General features: G+C 42.7%; 1 protein-coding gene across 3 annotated transcripts in view; it reads left to right on the forward strand.

Moving 5' to 3' along the window:
* The window catches only part of mdm2 (MDM2 proto-oncogene), a 387,699-nt gene extending 376,963 nt beyond the window's left edge, over positions 1-10,736 (forward strand). Inside the window, exons 1-14 of one of the 3 annotated variants that reach the window (XM_034163252.1) lie at positions 980-1,105; positions 3,600-3,654; positions 4,199-4,235; positions 7,021-7,076; positions 7,157-7,231; positions 7,508-7,641; positions 7,744-7,793; positions 7,891-7,952; positions 8,203-8,287; positions 8,382-8,557; positions 8,631-8,762; positions 9,791-9,862; positions 9,939-10,107; positions 10,187-10,736. In XM_034163252.1, coding sequence (XP_034019143.1) covers positions 7,026-7,076; positions 7,157-7,231; positions 7,508-7,641; positions 7,744-7,793; positions 7,891-7,952; positions 8,203-8,287; positions 8,382-8,557; positions 8,631-8,762; positions 9,791-9,862; positions 9,939-10,107; positions 10,187-10,662 — 1,482 coding nt within the window. In that variant the 5' untranslated portion in view covers positions 980-1,105; positions 3,600-3,654; positions 4,199-4,235; positions 7,021-7,025 and the 3' untranslated portion in view covers positions 10,663-10,736. Of the gene's footprint in view, positions 1-979; positions 1,106-3,599; positions 3,655-4,198; positions 4,236-7,013; positions 7,077-7,156; positions 7,232-7,507; positions 7,642-7,743; positions 7,794-7,890; positions 7,953-8,202; positions 8,288-8,381; positions 8,558-8,630; positions 8,763-9,790; positions 9,863-9,938; positions 10,108-10,186 lie in introns of those variants that run through there. The other 2 variants (XM_034163254.1, XM_034163253.1) reach the window with 2 other exon arrangements.
* The last annotated feature ends 1,985 nt before the right edge of the window (positions 10,737-12,721 follow it).

Consider the following 12,721-nt stretch of genomic DNA (forward strand, 5'->3'; position numbering starts at 1 on the left):
GTTGTTTGATGGGAATTAAGGAAAGCCACAGGTCGGTCACACGAAAACTCAACTGCAAAATGAAATTAATGTTAAAAAAGAAAGAAAAAAGAAAATTCCATCTCAGGCTGATATTTTATTTTTGGCTTGAAACAGCCCATTGCACTCAAATCTGCCTGACGACAGATGACGTCTCAGGTTTCGACAGGTGGATCCTGTTTGTTTGTGTGTTATCAGATTTCACATGATGTGTACAGCAATAAACAACAGTCAGGTGACAGGAAAAAAAAATCACACGTAAATGTATAAACCCAGCATATTTGAATACCATATTTTTATTTTTATTTTTTTTAATTTTTTATTATTTTAGTGTTTTTATTATTTATTTATTTATTTATCTAGATTTTATCTTTGTTGCCTATTGTGTTGTTTTATGTCAGGACCACAATGGAAATAAGTCATTTGTCTTTTTTGTGTTATCCTTGAAATTCCATGAAATGTATTAGGCATATGTTTTAACATGTTTTTGTTGTATGTGTTGTATGGAATTTCTAAATCAATCAATCAATCAAACAATCAATCAACCAAAATCACACTGACAGAACCGATGTGACGTCACACACCGACACCCTGAAAGCCCGAGATTTGTGTTGATACTTTTCCGCGTGTCATAGACGGTATTTTATTTGCCAGGGGGTCACAACAAATGACAAACAACAACAAAAAGAAAAACAAGTAGGATCAAAATAAAAATTAATAAACTGCACCCTTCGACTGGTGGAATCTATAATTTTCTCACGTTACAAGCATAGTCAGTTTTTTCCCCTCATTCTTTAAAACAAACAAACAAACAACAACAATTTTTTTTTCTCTTTTATGGTTCAAATGACGCCTGTGTCGAAGCTCAGATCATTGATCGACTGATCAGTGCATTGATCACATCATGACAAACGAGACCTCGCGGTGGTGAGCTAGGTGTACGTTCAGTGTTTGGCCAAAAGGGGCGCTCTACACCAGCGAGCCCTCTGTCAGCGAGATAACCGATTCTCCGATAAATACCGGTAATCGATTGTATTTAAGGATAGTTTTCTACATTGTGGACAAGTTGCAACTAATAAAGAATAAAGTAAGTACAGGTGATTTGTTGAACTGGGTTTTAAAGTTATTGCGGTAGCGGTATTTAGCATGTAGCTATGTGCTAGCAGGCCTCAGAGCCTCGGTGTTTCCAGGCCGAGCTGAACCAGAGAGACGGGCAACGATCCGCCTGGTCGTCCGCTAGGCGATCTGATCGCGAAAGTCTACTTGAAAACAAAGAAAGAAACAAAAGGTTTTGCTATCTTGAATTACGGTTTATTTGTTTGTTTATTTTTCTTAAACCTTCTGTGATAATACTTTTAGTACTGTCGTAGCTGGCACTTAAGTTGCTGCTAATAGTTGTGTATGACTCTAAAATTATATATATATATATATATATATATATATATATATATATATATATATATATATATATACTCATTGCAACCGGCCACAACAGTTTCGCTTCATCTGGGTCGAAATTTAAATTCTGTTGTGTTTAGCGTTGTGTTTTTAGTCTCGGCGGGAACGCACTTTTTTATTTTGTTTTGGAATTTTTTTGTGTGTGTGTTATTGTTGTTATTCAGTCACACTAAGTTATTTCTGATGATAGGTGATATTATGGCATGTTTATTGTGTGTTTGTAGTTTGTGAGCGGGACTTGTCCGGACATATTCTCCCTGTCCGCTGTCATGGTAACGGCTGATTGACGTACCGTCAGCCGAATTTTGTCAGAACACATTCACAGTTAAAATTTCAAATTCACAATTCACTGAGGAACACTCAGCACTTTTAAATCGATCCGTCTTGTTAAATGAGGATTTTTTTTATTTCACCATTTTTATTCAGTGACCATTAATATACAGGTCTGTCAATAAAGTATAGGTCCTTTTTATTTTTTTCAAAAACTATATGGATTTCATTCATGTTTTTACGTCAGACATGCTTGAACCCTCGTGCGCGTGAGTTTTTCCACGCCTGTCGGTGACGTCATTTGCCTGTGAGCACTCCTTGTGGGAGGAGTCGTCCAGCCCCTTGTCAGAATTCCTTTGTCTGAGAAGTTGCTGAGAGACTGGCGCTTTGTTTGATCAAAATTTTTTCTAAACCTGTGAGGCACATCGAAGTGGACACGGTTCGAAAAATTAAGCTGGTTTTCGGTGAAAATTTTAACAGCTGATGAGAGATTTTGAGGTGATACTGTCGCTTTAAGGGCTTCCCACGGTGCGAGATGCCGCGCAGCGGTCCCAGGCGCCGTCGTCAGCCTGTTTCAAGCTGAAAACCTCCACATTTCAGGCTCTATTGATCCAGGACGTCGTGAGAGAACAGAGAAGTTTCAGAAGAAGTCGGTTTCAGCATTTTATCCGGATATTCCACTGTTAAAGGAGATTTTTTTAATGAAAGACGTGCGGGCGGATTGCAGCGTCGGCTCGCAGCCGCTGCGACGCTCCGCCACAGGAAAAACACCTCCGTTGGAAGCCTTAAGGACAAGTTGGAACATGTCCAGCTGTTAAACAATTTCTCATATACTCACTCCACTGAAAGCCATCAAAAGCCGCCTGGATTTTACAAATGGTTATCAACACGGAGGTGTTTTTCCTGTGCCACCGCACCGCGCCGGCTGCGTCCCGACGCGCGGACCCGTCCGCACGTCTTTCATTAAAAAAATCTCCTTTAACAGTGGAATATCCGGATAAAATGCTGAAACCGACTTCTTCTGAAACTTCTCTGTTCTCTCATGACGTCCTGGATCAATAGAGCCTGAAATGTGGAGGTTTTCAGCATGAAACAGGCTGACGACGGCGCCTGGGACCGCTGCGTGACGTCTCGCACCGTGGGAAGTCCTTAAAGCGACAGTATCACCTCAAACTCTCTCATCAGCCGTTAAAATTTTCACCGAAAACCAGCTTAATTTTTCGAACCGTGTCCACTTCGATGTGCCTCGCAGGTTTAGAAAAAATTTTGATCAAAGCGCCAGTCTCTCAGCAACTTCTCAGACAAAGGAATTCCGACGAGGGGCTGGACGACTCCTCCCACAAGGAGTGCTCACAGGCGAATGACGTCACCGACAGGCGTGGAAAAACTCACGCATGCGCACGAGGGTTCAAGCATGTCTGACGTAAAAACATATGAATGAAATCCATATAGTTTTTGAAAAAAATAAAAAGGACCTATACTTTGACAGCCCTCATATTCATTTCCCCCAAAACAGTTCATTCACTAATGTTTTGTTGACCTGTGGGGAATCTCCTGAGAATAATTTGTACATATGTGTAATATTTTCTACCTTGTGATCCACGCAGTATTGTCAGAGTATGGAGGGGAATAAAATGCCCTTTCAGAATGTTAACAAAACTCCAGACATCATCTGTTGCGAGAAGCCCAGCTCTTCACAAACTTTCAGTGAAATCTCTGATTTCTTTAAATATCCTGCTTACAAACTGAGATGAAAATTCTTGAGTCCACGGCTTTTCTGCCTGGCTATGAAGGCATAAACAGTTTGACCTGACAGGACTGTTTCTCTCTCTCTCTCTCTGATTTTATTATAGGGCGAGAATATGAAAGAATGACTTTGGATAAAAATGTGACTGAATTTAAAAGAAGGTGAGATAAAAGATTCAGATCCTCAACATTTGCTCATTTCATCATTTATCTTACAAGGCGATGACATAAAATAAGAATTACACCGTCCTTCTCAAAATTCATCTGATCTGTTGGCCAGTTATTGGCAGGCAGTTTCTGTGTATTCTTTATGTTTTGGCTGCTCCCATTTGCTGTGTTAGATCACATCTGATCTGATGGATGATCTGATCTGTATATTGATCTGGTCCAGATTCTACACTAGATCCCCTTCCTGACCTCCAGATATACAAAAACAGCCTCTAACAACTACTGTGTCAATCATGCCGGGTTAGCTGTGGTTATGACATGTAAACGGTGATGAGTCACGGTGGACTAGTCCTGACATGTCTCCACTGAGCCATGATTCAATCAGCTGGTACATACAGCAAGCTGCTGACTCAGAGTGGAACTGTTTAGTCCCTGATAGGGCGGGCTGGTCTAGCCCTGACATGTCTGAGGAGGACTATAAGTAGCTGCAGCTCTGCTCACAGCTCACTGCACTTTATCTGCTTTTTTTTGCACATAGGATGAAGAACTTAGACGTCTAACCTTTAGAAATACTGGTAAGACTTTTTTCCTGTCAATATATTTCTTATTTTACGTATAGTGGAACTATTTTTGTTCATAATAAAACTGTTTAATGTGAAGTTTACATGATAAAGTGATATCTGCACATGCTAACTGATTAAATTAGTGTTGGACAGTAATTTTGTTACTTGGACATCTTTAAACGTCTTTTTGAAACAGTAAATCTTAATATTTAAGCTGAAACCAGTGAATGATATGCTTCCCTGATGAAATATTAGTTTAGTTAAAAAAAAAAAAAAAAAGAAGCTCTCAGCTCCTGATGTCAGAACATTTATCAGAATAACAGATGGAAGCTGTCATCAGTGGTTTGAAAGTGGCGGACTGGGGGCCAGACATAGCCCCATTTAATTTTACTCCTATACGTTATGCATATATTATAATACATTTATATTGTTTTTCTAGCAAAGCTGCAACATAGATTAAAGGTGACCTTTTTTTAACAATTCACTTTGAACAGCACTAAATTGTGCAACAGGTCAACAACTGGAAAAGTGACATTGTAAAGCTGAAGTGCAGATTGACATGTTGTATTATTACCTCAGCTCAAATTTCAGAGAGGTTTTATGATGACTGACATTTGTCAGTTAGGGTTAGCGTTCAGTTTTTTATGTTGGAGAGAGGATTTTAGTGGTGTATTACTCCTAAAATCTTTAGATCTGAACCTGTATGTTTATAAGCTCAGACACTGGTGTTTGTCTTTTGGAGGGATTACAGAAAATGTTTTCTGATGTCCTTTGAAACAAGTTGGAATAATACATACAATACACTTTGGCTTTGAGTTGGATTTTTTTTTTATATACATACATACATACATATATATTAGGGCTGGGCAAGTTAATACGTTATTATCGCGTTAAGGTATTAATTAATTAACTGACTGCAGCCACGGACATGGAGAAGGGCACGAAACTTTTACATGGCCATTTTCATTTTCAAGTGCTTCCAGACGACGTAGTCGACAGAACCGAAGCCGCTAAAGTTCTCCAGCAGTGTGCCCCGCACTGAGCGCTGGCTGAAAAGTTCTCGTCTAACCGCTAAAGTATTCCTCACAGCGAGCTGCGCATCGAGTGCTGCAAGATATGGGGGGCCGGGGCCAGCTTCCCCCGGAAGATTTATAAATTTATGCATCCCCCAAACCCCCGGCTTTATAAGGTGATTTTTCCTGGGAATTCTGCTAACCCTCTGGGGTCGATGACGTCGTATACGACGGCTAAGACCAAGCTGTACTAAATTATAAATAACTTTTGAATGATATGAGAAAAGTTAACTCCGCGGACTTTCGAGCCAGCCATTGACCATCTTTGTCCTCCTCATAGAAGCTGTGTGATGACGTGTGCAATGTGAGTGTCCAATCGGAATTGGTTCACCGTCACATGGTTTTCCAAAATCCAATCATAGGGCAGATTTACCTCACCTGAAAAGCCAAAGATTGTTTTGAGGAGTGATATGTTACTAGTTGGCTTGTTTGAATAGCCCCCTGGGTGCGCCAATGAGTACATACTATTAGTACATACTCAGTGTGCCCTGCACCATTACGCACAGCGATCGGTGAAAGCAGGAGCACACGGAGAGCCTCTGATGACAATCTGATGTGCTCAAACAAAGAGTGTGTAACTATCAGGATTGCTCCACTAGTTTGCATGTGAATATTACTGGATAACTCTGTTGCTTTCTCTGCGTAAAGCACTGTTTACCATATCAGTGGACAACAAAACGCATAGACCATTTTGTATATATTGTTCAAAATGTGCATTTGTGTTTATTGTTTGAACCTTTTTGTTGTACAGTTTTTCACACAAGACCTCAAATTACCTTTATAAAGTGTCAAAACAGTTGTTTCTTATAGTTTGCTGTGTGTTTTGAATAAATGTGTGTGGAAAATTATTTTTTGCTTTATTTTTTCCTTGCCTATTTTTGATTCTAAACCTTTATTACACTTATAAAACACAACAAAAACATAAATATTCTGAAAGCACAGGTTGTCCTGAAAAAAAGAGACATAAAACTTGATTGTGGGATGCCGGGAGAGCTGTTAACAGCAATAATAAAACATTTATACCAGGTGAGTGAACTGTCCAAAAAAATGCCCTCGGACCCCAGAGGGTTAACTGCAGTTGCATAAACAAAATGCTGTTATGTGTTTGCAGAACAAACATTATGGCACTTTGGTTCATATGGCAGAACATTTAAAATAAAATTGTGCTATGCACTACTTTTGAATTCATTTTTGGGTATAACAACGCAATTAATTGTGGAAATCATGTGATTAATCATGATTAAAAATTTTAAGCACTGTCCAGCTCGAATAAGTGTGTGTGTGTGTGTGTGTGTGTGTGTATATATATATATATATATATATATATATATATATATATATATATATATATATATATACCTTTTTTTTTTTCTTTTTTTTTTTTTTTGCGGTTTTTAATCCATAGATTGTGGTGAATCCTTCAGACAATTCCAAGACCGTTTTAAGGGTTTTAACTCTTTTTGATATTTTTAATTGTTGCTGGTTTTATTGACATACAAAGCAACATAAAATCTCTGAAATGAGATTTAATGTGTCTGAATTAGAAGTAATCTGGTTGTAAACTGTTGTGCACCATCACAGATTTTCTGATTGTGTGAAACTCTTTGAGATGACTCCTGATGTGACTTTGCGCCATGTAAATAACTGGTTTCACTGTCGTGGGTAACGACTGTGTTTATTGATTGAGAATTGGTGACTGTAACAGGGTGTGTGTTGGTGTACAGGAACCATGTCGGCTGACGGGGAGGTCCAGGCTGCCGGCACTGATGATGACAAACTGGTGAGATCAGCTGGCGGCTAACAGGTTGTCTGTTTACTGGCCGGTTACCGTTGGCTGACTGTTGTCCTGTTTGTGTTCAGGTCCGACCAAAAGCAGAGTTTTGTTCTCTGCTGCAACATGCTGGAGCCACTAAAGATGTTTTTACCATGAAAGAGGTACAACATCCATGTGTTTGTCTCCATGCTGTCTGTTATACCATTTGAGTTAGCGGTACACGTTACTTTGATGAAAACAGTTTTCCAGAACACACGGCGGAAATGTGAATTTGGACAGAAATTCACTACTGCAGCTGTATATTTTGGTGGTTTTACTGATTCCATGTGGAAAAAGATATTTCAGATTATAAACATGGTTTTTGCAACCATAAAGCGTAACTTGTATGTGTGGAGTTTTCACATTACCCGCGATGCATCTGTGCCGGCTGCCTGCAGGTGATGTTCTACCTGGGCCAATACATCATCCAGAAGCAGCTGTACGATCAGAAGCAGCAGCACATCGTCCACTGTTCCCAGGATGCACTGGGGCGGGTGCTGGGAGTCGACAGCTTCTCAGTCAAAGAGCCACGGTGCGACGCACACACACAGAAGATGATGATGATGATTGGTCAAATGTTCATACAGTTGAAGGACATTTTGAAGCTTTGAGCTGACTGACTGTTGTGTTTCAGAATTCTGTTTGCGATGATCACCAAGAACCTGGTGGTGGTGAGAGACGACGGTGAGACTGATTTTTATTTGGCACTTCCTCTCCATGTCATGTTCCTCGTCTTGTCCTGCTCTGACTCACATGTCTAACCCGACTCTCTGTTTCTCAGTGTTGCCGTCAAGTCAAGGTGAATCTCAGAGCAGCAGCAGTCAGACGGACGCGCGCACAGAGGTAACAAGTGTCACGATGCTCCACCGTACAGACAACAGATACTCTGCCACACGCCTGGATCGTGTGACCAAGCCCCTTCCCCTTTGAGATATGTTTTTTCATGAAGTAGTTTGAGTCTTTGTTTTGTTTGGATTCGACGGACTTCTCCTCTAAGAGAAACAGTTCATTATTTAAAGCGAGAGTCAAAAGTCGACAAACAATGATAAATTTGTTCACACTCACTGAATGTGAACTCCGTCCATGTTTGCAGGAGGTGCAGTCAGAAAGCCACTCATCACCAGGGAGGAGGAGGAGCAGGAGGAGAAGGAGGAGGAGCTGCAGGAGCAGTGACCCAGGTGGGTGTCTCCCCCAAGGGACCGCCTCCTTCTTATAGTTTATATTAACATATGTGATGTCATGACTCATGCCCCACCCACACCATCACCACAGGCCCCTCCCGCTATGAGAATAATGAGGATGATGAAGAGGAGGTGGAGGAGAGAAAGCGGAGGAGGTCTGACAGCTACTCCCTGACCTTTGATGACAGCCTGTCCTGGTGTGTGATTGGCGGATTGGGAAGTGCACGGGACAGACATAACAGCCAATCATCTGATTCGCAGAGCGTGGTGGGTGTAGCAGACAGAAATGACAATTAACCAATCATTATTAGAAAGTTTATAATTCAGTTTGTGTGTTTAGTCTGAAAGGTCAGAGGTCGCAGCTCCCGCCTTGGACTCGGACAGCGATAACTTCAGCGTGGAATTTGAGGTGGAGTCCATTGACTCTGACGACTACAATGAAGATGACGCCTCCCTGTCCACAGACGACCAGGTAAACCCACCTTAAAGACATGGACACGTTCACACTCATGATGCTGATCTTTCGCTTTGTACATTTCCTGTATGTTGTCAACACTGTCCCTAAAACACAATGAACAGCAGAAAAACTGGGACGCAACGTCCACATGTAAACTTTAAAAGTCAAAGCTTGCTCATCTTCATTCTGTACGGACGAACATTAGCATACAAACACTGTCTGTACATTATGGCTGCCTGACTTGGCAACAGTTCACATGCTACTATGTAGCGGGTAAAGCTAGTAATGCTAAGTGCCTCATCAACTCTTAGTTTTCTGCCAGTGGAACCTTTAATGTACATATTAGACGCCACATGTCCACATGAAAGACTTTTAGGATCAACAACGTTAACTTTTAAAGTGCATTTCTCTGCTCGTTGCAGGAGGCAGGTACTTCCACTTCTCCCTCAAAAATCCTATCAGAGGGAAAAGTGTACAACTAATAAACACCATGACTAGTTATGATCATACCTCCCAAAACACATCTGTTCACCATTTCCACATAGTCACTGTCCAAGTCTACAAAAATGCCACTTTCCAGCTGCACAAAATTCTGGTTTTCCCATTCATTTCAATGAACGAGTCTGAGGGGGCGGCCCCTCACATGATGTCACCAAATGCAACTTTTATCAGCAGCAGATGAAATCAAGCTAAATTCCCCATGGTTGACTTAATTTCTCAGAGCATATGGCACCAAAAATACAACAAAATACATCAGTATTATCATGATTGCTTATTTAGCACATGTAACATTTAATTTCCCAGAAATATGCACTTTAAGATTTTAAATATTTTCTGTACCTGCAGCTTATTAGCAGAGGAGCTAAAGATTAGTGCTGCTTTTCAACCTGCTCATCTGAACTGATCCTTTACTTTACTGCTGGATCCCACAGTGTGGGTGCGCCCTCTACTGGCAACGTGGTTTTAGTACATGTGACAGTCATATTGGTTTGGGGGGCAGGTCTGATGAAATAACCTTTAATTTGGCAGTGTTGTGTTTCCAGATGTATGAGGTGACCATCTTTGAAGCAGACGATGACGATTCGTTCGATGAGGACACAGAGATCACAGAAGCTGTGAGTCCACACACATAAAACGCACACCCGGCGTGCATGGCCGCGCTCTGTTGTTATAACTGCGCCTCTTTTTTAGGATTACTGGCGCTGTCTGAAGTGCGATGAGCTCAATCCGCCCCTCCCCAGAAACTGTTTGCGCTGCTGGACTCTCCGCCAGGACTGGCTTCCTGTGGACAACAGTGGTGACCCCGCCTCTTCCACTCCTAAAGCCCTGCCCCTAAAACCAGCTGCCAAAGAACCATCTGGTAGGTCTTTGATCTGCCTTTCTGGGGACATTTTAGTTTCAGGACCTGCTGTTGTTGATGACTGATGTTTCTCCTGCAGGTTCTGATGTTGAGGACAACGATGGTGTCGACGTTCCAGATGGGAAGAGAGCCAAAACTCCTCTTCCCCTGCCAAACTCTTCAGACTCTACCTCCTGTTCATCTCCTAACTCCCAAGAACACCTCCCAGACTCTCAGCCCTCCTCCTCCTCTCAGGAGAAGTTCTGGACTCCAGACTCTCAGCCCACCTCCTCCTCCTCCTCCACTGTTGACTCCCAGAAGCTTATCTCGTCACCTCCTCCCTCTATCATCCCAGCAATGGAGCGCACCATCTCTGCAGAGTGTCGGCTTCCGGACTCGTGCCTGGATCCGTGTCTCATTTGTCAGTCCCGGCCAAAGAACGGCTGTATTGTCCACGGACGGACTGGACACCTGATGTCCTGCTATGTGTGCGCCAGGAAGCTGAAGAAGAGGAACAAGCTGTGTCCTGTGTGCAGGATGCCCATCCAGTCCGTCATCCTCACTTACCTCAGCTGAGATGCCTGTCTGGCCACGCCCACTCAGATATTGCAGTTTATTTTCTTTAAATAAAATTTATGGTTTGTGGTGCATCTTTTCCCCCTTTATTACCAGAGAACACGTTCTCGTACAAACACTTTAGTTCACCTGGTAAACTGTCACATTTAAAACTTTATTTTGAAATTTGATCGTAATACACTCAACAAAAATATAAATGCAACACTTTTGGTTTTGCTCCCATTTTGTATGAGATGAACTCAAAGATCTAAAACTTTTTCCACATACACAATATCACCATTTCCTTCAGATATTGTTCACAAACCAGTCTAAATCTGTGATAATGAGCACTTCTCCTTTGCTGAGATAATCCATCCCACCTCACAGGTGTGCCATATCAAGATGCTGATTAGACACCATGATTAGTGCACAGGTGTGCCTTAGACTGCCCACAATAAAAGGCCACTCTGAAAGGTGCAGTTTTATCACACAGCACAACGCCACAGATGTCGCAAGATTGGAGGGAGCGTGCAATTGGCATGCTGACAGCAGGAATGTCAACCAGAGCTGTTGCTCGTGTATTGAATGTTCATTTCTCTACCATAAGCCATCTCCAAAGGCGTTTCAGAGAATTTGGCAGTACATCCAACCAGCCTCACAACTGCAGACCACGTGTAAGCACACCAGCCCAGGACCTCCACATGCAGCATGTTCACCTCCAAGATCGTCTGAGACCAGCCACTCGGACAGCTGCTGAAACAATCGGTTTGCATAACCAAAGAATTTCTGCACAAACTGTCAGAAACCGTCTCAGGGAAGCTCATCTGCATGCTCGTCATCCTCATCGGGGTCTCGACCTGACTCCATTGTCGTAACCGACTTGAGTGGGTAAATGCTCACATTCGCTGGCGTTTGGCACGTTGGAGAGGTGTTCTCTTCACGGATGAATCCCGGTTCACACTGTCCAGGGCAGATGGCAGACAGCGTGTGTGGCGTTGTGTGGGTGAGCGGTTTTCTGATGTCAATGTTGTGGATCGAGTGGCCCATGATGGTGGTGGGGTTATGGTATGGGCAGGCGTCTCTTATGGACGAAGAACACAGGTGCATTTTATTGATGGCATTTTGAATGCACAGAGACACCGCAACGAGATCCTGAGGCCCATTGTTGTGCCATACATCCAAGAACATCACCTCATGTTGCAGCAGGATAATGCACGGCCCATGTTGCAAGGATCTGTACACAATTCTTGGAAGCTGAAAATGTCCCAGTTCTTGCATGGCCGGCATACTCACCGGACATGTCACCCACTGAGCATGTTTGGGATGCTCTGGACCGGCGTATACGACAGCGTGTACCAGTTCCTGCCAATATCCAGCAACTTCGCACAGCCATTGAAGAGGAGTGGACCAACATTCCACAGGCCACAATTGACAACCTGATCAACTCTATGTGAAGATGTGTTGCACTGCATGAGGCAAATGGTGGTCACACCAGATACTGACTGGTATCCCCCCCAATAAAACAAAACTGCACCTTTCAGAGTGGCCTTTTATTGTGGGCAGTCTAAGGCACACCTGTGCACTAATCATGGTGTCTAATCAGCATCTTGGTATGGCACACCTGTGAGGTGGGATGGATTATCTCCGCAAAGGAGAAGTGCTCACTATCACAGATTTAGACTGGTTTGTGTCTGGTTGTGTTTGGTTTGTGTAAAATTGTAGTACAGCGTTGGTACATTTGGTGGTTCTGTATCGACTTCAGTCCCTCCCTCCCCCACTCCGCCCTCTAACAACAGATTAGCGTTTAGCGTCAGAATCCTGAACCTCGGGCTCTGGTTGGCTGAGAACTCAATGTCGTCATCTTAATAGCACTGTTGCACAGTTGAGCTGCGTTTGGATGAGAAAATGATTTTGTGCTTCGATAATACACAACTGATTTAAAACAACGGTCAAATACTCAGTTGCTGTTGTTCACAGCGCCCTCTGCTGGTCACAGTCAGGATGCACGCATGTCACCAGTCCGGTATCAGGAGCTCAGCACTCCCCCTGCCTTCACTGCGCATGCTCATTTTGGAGCGGC

The sequence above is a fragment of the Thalassophryne amazonica genome, chromosome 22 (assembly GCF_902500255.1).
Source record: "Thalassophryne amazonica chromosome 22, fThaAma1.1, whole genome shotgun sequence".
Classification (NCBI taxonomy): Eukaryota; Metazoa; Chordata; class Actinopteri; order Batrachoidiformes; family Batrachoididae; genus Thalassophryne; species Thalassophryne amazonica.